At 42.9% G+C, this 12,940-nt stretch overlaps 1 protein-coding gene across 4 annotated transcripts in view; it reads left to right on the forward strand.

Annotated features, from left to right (window-relative positions):
• The window catches only part of runx1t1 (RUNX1 partner transcriptional co-repressor 1), a 53,128-nt gene extending 40,860 nt beyond the window's left edge, over positions 1-12,268 (forward strand). The window contains exons 5-11 of one of the 4 annotated variants that reach the window (XM_062410495.1): positions 1,261-1,442; positions 4,618-4,898; positions 5,571-5,668; positions 6,297-6,492; positions 6,864-6,932; positions 9,113-9,345; positions 10,280-12,268. In XM_062410495.1, coding sequence (XP_062266479.1) covers positions 1,261-1,442; positions 4,618-4,898; positions 5,571-5,668; positions 6,297-6,492; positions 6,864-6,932; positions 9,113-9,345; positions 10,280-10,603 — 1,383 coding nt within the window. In that variant the 3' untranslated portion in view covers positions 10,604-12,268. The remainder of the gene's footprint in view (positions 1-1,260; positions 1,443-4,617; positions 4,899-5,570; positions 5,669-6,296; positions 6,493-6,863; positions 6,933-9,112; positions 9,346-10,279) is intronic. The other 3 variants (XM_062410496.1, XM_062410497.1, XM_062410498.1) reach the window with 3 other exon arrangements.
• Positions 12,269-12,940: the final 672 nt, after the last annotated feature.

Here is a 12,940-nt window from a genome sequence, read left to right on the forward strand (position 1 = left end):
CTAATTAATGAAAGATGAGTTCACCGGGGTCAAAGCAATCTATTTTATGCTGCTTTTTTTCTCCGAGGGTAATTACGATCATAAACTATTAACGGACCATTAACTCAGGCAGGTAAAGTGAAGGCCAGTGTTTGGCATTTCCTTTACAGCCAATTACTGGAGAGAGATTTATTTTTGTGATTATGAAACATAAATACCACTAAAGAAATCATGGTTGTGTTTTGTGAGTTTTTATTTTTGTCGGCAAAGATTTACTAGTCAAAATTCGTCAGATAAAGCGAGACAAGAGGAAAGAAACGGATGAAGGAGTGAATAAAATCCTAAATCAGGGAGAGGATTACAAAATGGGAGAAAAGGAGGAAAGTAGAAAATAAGGAGGAGACTTAGAGAGAGATTATGGGTATTGAGGACAAAACAAAGATTATCGGACCTGAAACTTACAAAGATGGCCCCTCAAAGGGCTCCTGTGATGTACCTCCGCCAAAATAGCCCCCCACTCGCGTTCTGAGCCTGCCTGACGCAACGCTTTCATCTCGTTGCCTCACAACGCCCCCCCCCCATCAGACGCGTTTGAAGTCAACACTCGCGTACCTGCATGACCCGTAACTCCGCACAAGAAAGCGGACCCCCCTGTTATGTCAAAGAGATGGAAAATCGCTGCTGCGCCTAAAAAGAAAAAGAAAAAGTGGACCCGCCGTATAGAGGCAGTGTTAATGCACCTGAGATCACAGGAAGAGGTCCTGGTTCAGTGGTAATGAGCAAACAAGGGGTCGGATAACAGGGAGGAAATGGATCTGTTGTTACCTCAAATTGATGTATTCGGAACAAAATAACTGTAGAAAAACATCTTTATATATGTATTATTATAATAACATGTTGTCTGGGAGCTTTGTACTTTATGTTCCTACTGATAGTAAAGTTATTATGTGTTATCAGATATGCAGTATTTCTCAAAAATAACCTCAATTCCATTTTGTAGAGCTTTACAATTTGAGTTGCACCAGTTTGATTAATTTTATCTTTCATCAATAACCTTTTTTATATTTTGTTTAGTGCATTTTTCTTCATTTCACAGCGTAAGTTGACTTAATAACGTCTGCATCAATTTGTGTCTGTGCACAATTGATTTGCATTGTATCACTGAAGTTCCATTTCAACGTTTTCACTACAAGATCGGGCCACAAAGATATTTTAGTACAAATACTTTTCCTATACAGAAAACACCTTCCGCTAATAATCCAGTGCTGTTTCTCTTCGTAGGCCAACCTGCCGCTTCTCCAGAGGGAGCTGCTGCACTGTGCCCGGCTGGCCAAGCAGAACCCGGCCCAGTACCTGGCCCAGCACGAGCAGCTGCTGCTGGACACCAGCACCACCTCCCCTGTGGACTCCTCCGAACTCCTAATGGACGTCAACGAGAACGGCAAGAGGAGGACGCCAGACAGGTGGGTGAATCGGGAAGTCGGAGGCACTTTGGAAATTGGATTTGTGGTGCCAAGTGAATCTTACTTTTGGGTTAGAACAAGGCAGTAGTGTAATGTGTTCATGTATATGAGGGAAGAGTCTGTCAGAGAGCCACCAGGCCTCATGACGTGCTCCGCTGGACACCTCGGCTGCCAGCTCCTGGGTTTAATGGAGCAGAACTGAGGAGAGGAAGAGATAGGAAAGACCTGGATACACACACACACACACACACACACACACACACACACACGCACACACACACACACACAAACACACCCTGAGGACAAAAAAAAAGATAGGCGACAACCGTGTCTTAATGTATAGTGTGGGTGTATGAGCACTTCCTGGGTTGTGTATGATTCAGATTTCTAAATGCTCATTTAATTCCATGCTTGAAGTCAGGCCCCCCCCGCCAGATCATTACAATCATTTGTTGTCATGGACTTGGGTTATGACTCAATGTTCCCAGCTCTAATGGACGACCGGTGAGATGTTGCCTCCAGGAACACGCAGCAGTGTAAACGAGTTTTGTCCTCTCTCCAACAGTCCCCCCCCCCCCTTGAAGCAGCAGAAAATGAAAACAAGCAGAAATACTTCCAGACCGACGTAAATCATTTGTGCATGGTTAAGACGGTGTGGCTTATTCCCAGGCCGCAGTGAATGTTGTGTGGTAGAAATGTGCAACACGACAAAAACTAAACTGAAGAATCTGCATCCAGAGTTTTACCTTTGCTGTTAGATATGCACAACTCATACAAATACTTTTTTATTAAGCCTTAACTTCTTGGAAAGAAAGTGTGTTGGTATTTGTTGTGAGTTTGTGCCTCTGCTGCAAAGTACAATGTGTCCCAGGTCTTCTGAAATAAAGAGTAATTCCTGCGGGTCTAAAATGTTAATACAGGCAGCGGAGAGGAAAATGTAATTTTTATATCTGCTGAGGGACAAAAAAGCTGAACGCAATATTAATAATTCTCACCTCTTTTTCCCCCAACAGTCAGATGGGCAGAGTTTTTCTGTAAAACCTGCATATTTGCAGGCCGTCTGGTGCATAGGGGAGCGAGCTTAGGGGAGATGTGTGTGTATATGTGTGAGAGAGGGAGCGAATATATGGGGGGAGAGGGAAAAGTAAGTAGGCATCTGTATTCAGTGAGAAGATGTGGTGTGTGTGAGTGTGGACAGGAATTGACTATCCAGTGTGAAAGTGTAAGGAAGGTTCATACACACCTTTGTACAGTTTGGGTGTGTGTGTGTGTGTGTGTGTGTGTGTGTGTGTGTGTGTGTGTGTGTGTGTGTGTGTGTGTGTGTGTGTGTGCGCCTAGGGAGATGGGCTGATAACACATACAGATGAGGCTCCAGCACCAATACGGCTGGCTAAGCACCTCTGCTTTCTGCTTACCTCTGCTGCGCATTCCCACTTATTGGAGCCCTGGTTCAGAATACTGGAATCTGAATGGGAATCCTTAATTACAGACAACACTGCACCGTCAATGGATCCTTATTAATACTGTGCACTGCAGAAACTAGAGCCGGAATATCACAGTACAATATGCTTAGGTGAAAGATAAATTCCCCTTATAATGTGTTCTGTAAGTTCTCTAACAAAAGCCGATATTTTTGTTAGTTATAAGTTGCGAGTGCACAAATTACTGTGTACTGCAAAAGCCTGCATGGTAAATTCAGAATTATATAGCGTATTTTTAGAACATTACAGATCGGGCTGGTAAGTTGTTTCTGAAACACTTTCCTTCTTGTCAAGAAGCCTCACGCTCATTCATACAGTGCCTTTATATATTGTCCTACACTATTTCAACATATTCACATTCTGAGACAATAAGGGTCTCAGGCTACTTCCATACGATGATGATAAATCAAACTAAAACAATCTCTGTCCACACAAGAGTTTTAGCAACGTATCCGCTTTAATCCCCGTTCATACTGACACGCCTGAAAATGCATATCATGTGACCTCACATGCTTGAATCAAAGCTTGTTTAGCAGTTGTATCATTGTAAAATTGTTGAGCGGTATGGACGTGGCCACAGTGCCTTGCCCAAGGACACTGACCTTCCGGGGACTGAGCGACCTGCTCCACCTCCTGATCCACACCCCCCTTAATAGAAAACATGTATTTATCTATAATAGCTAAATTATGTGCACACACATGACGGCATTGGGTCCATGACGGCGAGCGTATGTGTTTGCATGGACTCCAGTGCCTGCGGATATAAACAGTGTTGCAGCAGGAGAGCCAGGGAGATAAGAGTGTGGTTGGGGGTGTGGGGGGTAGGAATGGATGGATGAGTCAAGGGAGGCAGGGAGAGACGGACGGATGGAGGGAAAGAGCATATGGAGAGCTGTGGATGAGCATTAGGAGCCCATAAAAACAGCTCATTAAGAAGTTCAATCTGTTCATCGGAGAGGGAGAGGAAGAGGAGAGGGGAAGAGAGAGAGAGAGAGAGGAAACTGCAGATAGTCGGGGGAGGTTGGCAAGATTTAACTGTGAACCGACAAAGCTAAGAACACACACACACACACACACACAGACAGACACACATGTGCAAGCAGGCACACACACACAAACACACCTGGCCACATTAATCTTTTGAAGCAGGCTGACAAAAATCCACCTGATCCCCTGGAAGCTACTTGTGTGAGTATGTATGTGTGTACCTGAGATTTTTGTGAGCATACACACACACACACACACATTCAAGCTTTAGTGTTGTATGTGTGTGTATATATGAATGGCCATGTTTTCAATGAAAGGGTTTTCACGACGATTGCCAAAAAACAATCTTTTATATGAAAGTTCCTTTGTCTGAGATTTAATTCCAATCTTTCCCGTATCACAAAGGACCGGCGCAGTTGTTGTGATGACATGTTTGGCTCTTTTCTGTAATAGCGCACAAACAAATTTGGAATCAGTTATTTTTTAACAAAATAGGTGGGATATCAACATCACGCTGTGTGATGCCTGTGTCCTCCTGTCCACTCCTCTTCTTTTATTCCCTTTTTCTTTCCTCCTCATCTATTGAAGCGCAAGAATCCTGTAGCTGTCATCGCAAACAACAGCCAAGAATTTTTTTACTATTGTCCCTCCCACTGGGAGAAAATGAAATACAAACTCAAACCTCATCTTCCTCCGTCTCCACCCAGAACCAAAGAAAATGGCTTCGAGCGAGATGGCGCCCTGCACCCAGACGTTCACCCCAACAAACGGCCCTGCACCATCAGCCCTGCCCAGCGCTTCAGCCCATCCAACGGGCTCTCCTACCAGCCCAACGGCCTGCCCCACCCAGGCCCGATCCCCCCGCAGCACTACAGGCTGGACGACATGGCCATCGCCCATCACTACCGAGACAACTACAGACACTCGGCCTCCAACCACCGGGAGGTCCGGGAGAGAGCCAGGTCCATCGGTGAGGACGTGGGGGATGGTGTGTTTGTGTGTTTGTGTGTGTACGTGTTTGTGAAGAGATAAATAACTAATCCCACAATGCTGAACAGTCTCAAAGCTCCTATTCAGTATTATTACCAGGAGGATTTTGTGTAAGAAATGTAAGGGCTGACAACAGTTACAACCTTTTACGTCATTTCTCAAGCTTCTCTCCTCTTTGTATGATAATATCTGAATTTTATTACACCGAAAATCATTCATGATCCACTTCAGCCCAGTGGAAGCTCATTGGTTCTTGGTATATAATGGTTAGTATGTGGATAAACCTAAACCCGATGGAGGAGAGTCCACAGCAGAAGCACATTTGGGCAGAGTGTTGTCATATTGGAGACATTTCTCTCTGTGTAGACCGACTCTTGATGAAGCTATAATAATGACTTTGGCTCTCCTCTAAAAATAGGAGACATTTACCATGTCTCGCCCTGTGATAGATGTTTATTGGACTAGAAGCTCGGTCATTTCAGCCCTGGCCTCGGGGAGAAAGAGAAAGAAATGGATGGAGGGATAGTGCCAACCAGGGACCGAATGAAGAATAGATGAATAGGGAGGGCAAAGCAAGTGTTGGCGTAATGTTACCTCGATCCTCTGTGTCATACTGACCTACCCTTTGTTTATCTTTCTTTCTGTTTGTCCATCGTTCTCTTTCTCACAGGAGTACATGCAGGGACCAGGCAGGAGGAAGTGATTGACCACAGGCTGACGGACAGAGAGTGGGCCGAGGAGTGGAAGCACCTTGACCATGTAAGAAAAGTAATAACATTTTTATTACTATACCCTCTAGTTCTGTCTCTGTGAAGCGGAGATCGCCTAGGTCCTCGTTTCAGTTATTTCAAATGAGCGAAACTGTCATACACTTTATGACACTGTGCATTGAAGTTTATGTCTCTGTGGCAAATTGTGAAAATCTGTTTTTGTGTTCCATATACAGACTAAAAAAATGTTGAGTTTAATTAAATCAATCAAAATAAAGATTTAACATTACATGTAAATCACAACTAATGGTCCGAAAGTCGTTTTGTATAGAGTGGAGCTGTATATGTTCATGCTGGCACGTAAATATGTTTTTTTTTGTCTGCAATAGTGATTTTTTATCGTCAGTGTTTAACTTTAAAGATGCTGCCACTTTCTAATTGTTTAAACTATATGAAATCTGACATCGAAACTTAATCAGCCATTCACATGAACACCAATATATTAATGACTGAAGTGATGAGTTAAGCATAAGGTGTGATCCACTATTTCATGACCCACTAAATGGAATAACATAATACGATTCCATCTTTATTTTACAAACCCCGCCACATCCCCACTGTTTCAATCAATCCATCCACATCTATGTGTAAACTCAGCGACACATCTGCTCCTTATCGCCCCCCAGCTGCTGAACTGTATCATGGACATGGTGGAGAAGACACGGCGCTCGCTCACGGTACTGCGGCGGTGCCAGGAGGCCGACCGAGAGGAGCTCAACTACTGGATCCGAAGATACAGTGACGCCGAAGAGCTGAAGAAGGGCGCCACTAGTGGGCAGCCAAGACAGCAGAGCCCCGCAGCACAGGAAAATGCAACACCAGGTAAGGGATTTTCATTTCTTCCTTTAAATATGTAATCATCAAATCAACAACTTTATATACATACAAATACTTTTTATAAGCTGATCCCCTGATGAAGCTGAATTTCCATTCTCACTTAAATAGCTTGGATTCTACATGAAAAATTAGTTTTCTTCCAAATTGTGTACACACTGAATGTGGAGTGCCCCAGGGTTCAATTCTGGGTCCTTTACAGTTTGTTTTACACAGATGAGAGTGTGTATGATTTGACAGAGAGAAGCTGCTAGCTTCTGCTCTGATTTGTTCTACAGTCTTTTACATTATGTCCTGCCAAACAATGGTCGGTCTCTGATAACCTTTGCTAAGTTGTTGGTGTGGTTTTGTCTTCCCAGAAATCCACAGGGAGCTGCTGCACCGGCCTGTGTCTGGCTACGTCCCGGAAGAGATTTGGAAGAAAGCTGGTGAGTTTCACTTTGACACCATCCAACATCATCTATCCCCCTCTTTGTTATTTTTAAATCCCATTCCACCAAGAGTTTAATCTACAAAACGTAAGCACTGTACCAGGTTTACTTTTTATATTTGACACAGTAGGAAGTTACTTACATTTTTTTTAAGTTTCTCCATCACACTCAATGCCCTCAAAATATCAGGTAATAAAATTATTTCATTGCACTAGTCAAAAAAAAGATCTTAAGTGGCTATTACAGCTGGGTTTGCTAACCGTACAGTAGAAAGATTTGGTGTCATTTTACTTTTTGTAATCCCCTCAGCGATAAACACTGCAGCTATTCTATTTAAGAAAGTGATGTAAAATTGTCGAGGCAAATTTGGAGAGCCAGTTAAGATCAAGTATCGAAACTAATTTGTTTCTTTAACAGCTTTCATTAGTTGCTATTACATTTTTAGTGTACACAAACAGCATTCTTAAAACTTGTGGGCACAGCTGCAATCCCCATTATAGCTGTCCTGAAAAAACTGAAAGATTTTTTTCCCGCTGAGGTTTAGACGCTTCAGGAATCCATTTTATATTCACCGTCAGTGATACAGCATATCTGCTTTTTAAACCCCTTGGAGAAAAGAATTTGTCCCCTTGCTTGACCAAGCATGATGTGTGAGATACTCAGAACAAGTAATATGCATTTAAATTGAATTGAGTATCACCACCGGGACTCCTGCCTGCTCTCCAGTGCTCTGCTCCCCACACCAGCTTTGATCGATCTTCCATCTAAGGCATTTGGTGTGTAATCACAATTCCATGCACACGGCATATATCACACGGCACCAGGGCAATTTCCATGATTTCAAGCAGCACAGTAGGTTAAAGACAAGACCCCCCCCTGGTCTAAAAACTTAGCAGTAGGGATGAGTAGAAAATGTTTGTCTTGAGAAAAGCACACATTGCTTGTCTGATCGGTTTTTACATTTGAATTACAGGAGTAATTTTCACAGAGGAAATGAAGTAAAGTTAAGCATATTTATCAGATATAAAGCTGTATATTTCTTTATTCAGTAAATTTTCATAATGTTGACAGTCAGTTTAAATCCTCTCTGTGTTCCTCTCAGTATTTATACTATTCCTCTCAATTCAGTTGTACATATTCTGGCTGAGGAGTGACTGATTTAAATGTGACCCAGGGAGGATTGCAAAATAGGATTTTTAACACAATGGAGTGTGGCGGTGAATACATCTGTTTTAAATGAGCAAAATGTTTACAGTCGGTGATAAATATTCAAGCACCTTGCACGGTGTCCTACCGGTTTCCCACTTCCCCTCACCGCATGGGCCTCTGGGATCACAATGGAAATGCATAATTTAAATATAAATTGCCTGATTTGCATACACAATTAGTCAAGTTACAGGCTTGATGGGAGCAAACAAAAAGCCCTTCTTTTGCTTTGACAAGTGCGGCTGGAATTCCACCGCTTACACCCGCGCGGCAAGGTTATTCACTCCACAAAACAAGTCTCAAATAACGCGTTGCTCATGAGCACATTTTCAGAGTGATTACCTGGGATTATTTGGCTTGTGCTGTTGTCTCTGGGATATTTTTCAAATTAAAAGAGAAAAAATAATCTTCTTTTATCTCCTTAAAATAATTTTTTTTAAATTAAAGCATCACATATTGACCCATTAGAGGATCTAAGTGATTAAACATGGCCGAGTCACGGTCCTCAGAATTCCCTAATTAGAAGCAGGGATGAAGAAGAGAGGATGTCGGTTTATAAACCTGAATCATTTTTTGTGTTAATTTTCCCAGTAAACAATCAGATGAGATGTGGGGATTAAAAAAAGCTACATACTACAATAGCTTAAGTAGTTTTCTTTGCCATTTGAAATATATCTCATCCTTGTCAGAACAAAACTACAAAGTGTCTTCTCTATGATATTGAATATACATACAAATTTGTAAAAGCAATTGTGTGATGGTGACAATTTTCTGTTCAAACCTACTATGACACAGTAGTTTTGAATGGGATTTAAAAAACAAACAAACCACTCTACATCTTTGTGTGAGAGAGGCTCATATACAGAAATTGTAACATTGGTGTCCTAGGCCAAGATAAAACGTGAGAGACTGTGTACTGATTTCAAATGAAGCTCAAACGACAGGATGATGTGACACAAACTACGTTGCAGGTACCGGAGGCTTGACTTCCTCTGTGTCCACACTCTTTCCAGAGGAGGCAGTGAATGAGGTCAAGCGTCAAGCCATGTCGGAGCTGCAGAAGGCCGTGACGGAGGCCGAGCGCAAGGCTCACGAGATGATCAGCAGCGAGCGGGCCAAGATGGAGCGCACGGTGGCCGAGGCCAAGCGGCAGGCGGCCGACGACGCCATCTCCGTAATCAACCAGCAGGAGGACTCCAGCGAGGTAGGAACACAGACACAGATACTTCACAACATCAGAAGCTGTGCCCTCAGCTTTGAAACACATCACATCGTCTTCTTATTCTGTCTTTGTTCAATTTATTGGCGGGGGTAACCAATCGTCAAGGTGCATTACCACCAATGTCATCGTCTTGTCTTGTCATGGCGTTGCATCTTCCTTCGATGGCGATGATTTTACTTTTGTTGCCAGCTGTTCTATTGACTCCCGAATTACACAGAGGATAATTAATAAATCACTGTGCGATGTCTTTCAAGTATATTAAAGAGGCTGCTTATTATTTGCAGCTTAATGTTCCTGCTAATAAAGGTATGTTTATAGTCGGTAGATGAATAAAGCAAAACAAGGTCAATCATGCATCTATTAGCCTCGCTTTCTTCCTTCCGCTTTCTTTTTCAGCAGCTAGCATGTTTTGAAAATTCATCTGAGAGAAAAGGGGAAGGAGCTTTAATTTACTAATCACCATCGTAGACCTTGACGTTTAATCACTTAAGTGAGCGGGAAGTATGGCTCACATCTGACATTAATTGCAGGAGTGATGTTTATGAGAGAGAAGCGCCCCAGAGGAGAACTTCTAGAAGCTGTTTGTAACCTTGTCCTCCTGTTTCCTGTGGATATGCAGCCACCCCGGCGCGCTCTCCCTGCGGTTTCTAAGATATATAAGAGGCCCTAAGTGTAATGAGAGATGGGTTTTTGATCTGTCTGTGGTTTTGTTTTAAGCTTAAGTGTTGTAAAAGCAGTGCAGACTGGCACTCCGATAGCTGTTGCTAATTTTGGCGTTGAACTGTGAATAGACACGTAAAATAAAACAAATTACAGTTTCACCAATTATCAGAAGTTCATGTGCTCAACAAGCCAATTCTGTCTGATTGTTGATTGTTTTATGTGTTAGTTAACTTTGTCTCATTCTGTCTGTCAGAGCTGCTGGAACTGTGGCCGTAAAGCCAGTGAGACTTGCAGTGGGTGCAACACAGCACGCTACTGTGGCTCCTTCTGCCAGCACAAGGACTGGGAGAAGCACCACCACGTCTGCGGCCAGACCCTCCAGGCCCAGCAGCAGCAGCAGGCTAACCAGCAGCAGGGAGGCGTTCCCGGGTCAGAGACCCCCGCTCCCATTAGCTCATCCGCCTGCACCCCGAGCAGTGGGACCGGGAGTCCGGCTGCTACCCCGCCTGCTGCTACACCTCGCTCATCCACCCCCAGCACCCCATCCTCCACCGCCCTGGATGGCACACCCCGCTAAGAGACTCTATCAAAGGACGGAGGCATGAAGGCCTGGAGGGGCTCAGAGCCCTCAACCCCACACACAGCATGACTGTCTACATTGCCTTGCAAAGATGCTAAGCTAACATGACTAACAGAGAGAGAGATGGCAATGCTTCTGTCTATCTTGCAGCGTAGTCATAGAAGGAGGAGGAGGTCCATAATCAGGTCATATTGACTTGCCATGACTTTAAGGAAACTCAAAGATATTCTTTGTTTTGAATGAACGAATTTAAATATTGACATCCTTTTGTCGTTACACTTGCTCTTCTTGTTGTCTGTTTGTCGTTGTGCCTGTTGTTGTTAATGTTGCTGTCATTGTAGCTTATCTTATTTTCTCCTGTAAATATGAGACTGACCAGAGATAGCCGTGAACCCAAGAACAGTATATATCTGACCTCCCTGTTTTTTATGTTTTTATTTTCCACCTTGGAATTAACACTTAATTACTTCCTGTACCCGGGACATGAGACTAGTCAACCTCAAGACGACGATTTACCAAACGACATACCACGGGAATATAACTAGCTAGCGGAATATGGCATCAGCATTCTTCGAAAAGGAAAGAAATTCGATTTAGAAAACTCTGAAAGACGCTGACGGATGGAGACATAAATACATTTGCTGCCTGGAGAGGGGAGAGGGATGGACTGAATCTCTGGTCCACAGACTGCCATGAAACGGGCAGATGTGCGGCAGATTGCGAGCAGAGCCAGCTGTTCAACCAATGTTATTTCCCTCTCACTTGTAATAATATCCAGGTCAGTGGGCTGGGAAATACAAATCCGTCTCCCTGAAGCATGTAAAAGGATACAAAAAACTTTGCCCACTGCACATGTGGAGGATGTACTGACTCCAATTCACACGTGCATGCTCGGTGGGCCGGCGAAGCTCCTCCGGCAGCAGGCGAAGGCATCATCCCGCCGGTGAGACTGTCAAATCACCTGGACAGCAGCACACCGGGACACACGGAGCTGAACGTCCACAGTGTGACGACTCACCCCACACTCTCCCCTTCACCTCTGAAAAAAAAAAACATTCTCTCATCTTTCTTCATGTTCTTTTTCTATAGATGTCATGGTGTTTAAGACTTCTGTCCAGTGGTGTCATCAATGGTTATTTATTGTATATGTGTTGAACAATTGTGACACTGCATAGTACTTCAACCACTCACAATTCAAATACCTTCATAACTCTCTCTCTCTCTCTCTCTCTCTCTCTCTCTCTTTCTCTCTCTCTCTCTCGCTTTCTCTCGCTCTCTCGCGCTTTCTCTCGCTCTCTCTCGCTCTCTAGCTGGTGCAAAAAGAGACAAAAAAAAGTGTTATCTTTTTTCCAAGCTGCTTTTGTATTCTGTGTGTAGGTGGTAGATCCCTCGTAGTTACTATAAGTTTAACTTCCCTTTGTCCTCAAGAAAAGACAGAAGCTATATCTCAGAGCTGCTACTTGAGTCCGACCCAGATCTTTTCTGAGAACTAGCATGTTGCGCGGAATGCTACCCTAAATGTTTTGTACAAGGGACATACATAAATGTATTGCACTGTCACGGAGGTTATTTTGGCATGCTTCTTTTCAGCATACTTGTGTTGTTGGTATAGAGCCATAACTCTTCAGCCATTTTGTACGTAGTGATAGCATAATCCATTTTAGGGAGGGGCGGGTGGGACGGGTCTGGGGCCGCTGGGAAAATGTAAAATCACCAAACCCACTTTGTTTGATTCTTAACATGCTAACAAAAAGCAGCCATATAGTTTTATTTTATTTTATAGTTACAGTTACAGACAGTGCATGCACATTACTGAACGTTTGTGAAATATTTGTTATTTTTTAAGAAAAAAACTAAAAATCTACCAAAAAAAACTAAAAATGAAGAAAAAAAACTAACAAACTAACTTTCCAAATGCAGAGGTGTAGACTCCGATTGACAGCTTTAACACTGCAAAGCACCAGGTTACACACAGTATTAACACAAGAGACACAAACAAATAATAATAAACACCAAAAACAGCCAAAGACTGACACCAAGGACCAAAATCCTGATTTAAACAATTTTCAACAGAGGTTTGTTCTCACAAACATTTGGTTATTTATTTCTGCAGCTTTTGTTCTCACGTTCACAGAACAAGGTAAACTTTTAGTTCATAAAATCGTTTATTTGAAATCTTTCTGGAAACCGACCACACTCGTCTTTCATTGTGAAATGAGAAGGTGTGAATTAAACATAATCAACGTCTCACAGCACTGTTACATTTTAACTGGAGCAATAATAACTAATGTGACAGGAACCCTAACGACTTCTGTGACCATTTTTTGAAGTAAA

The sequence above is a fragment of the Platichthys flesus genome, chromosome 17 (genome assembly GCF_949316205.1).
Source record: "Platichthys flesus chromosome 17, fPlaFle2.1, whole genome shotgun sequence".
Lineage (NCBI taxonomy): Eukaryota > Metazoa > Chordata > Actinopteri > Pleuronectiformes > Pleuronectidae > Platichthys > Platichthys flesus.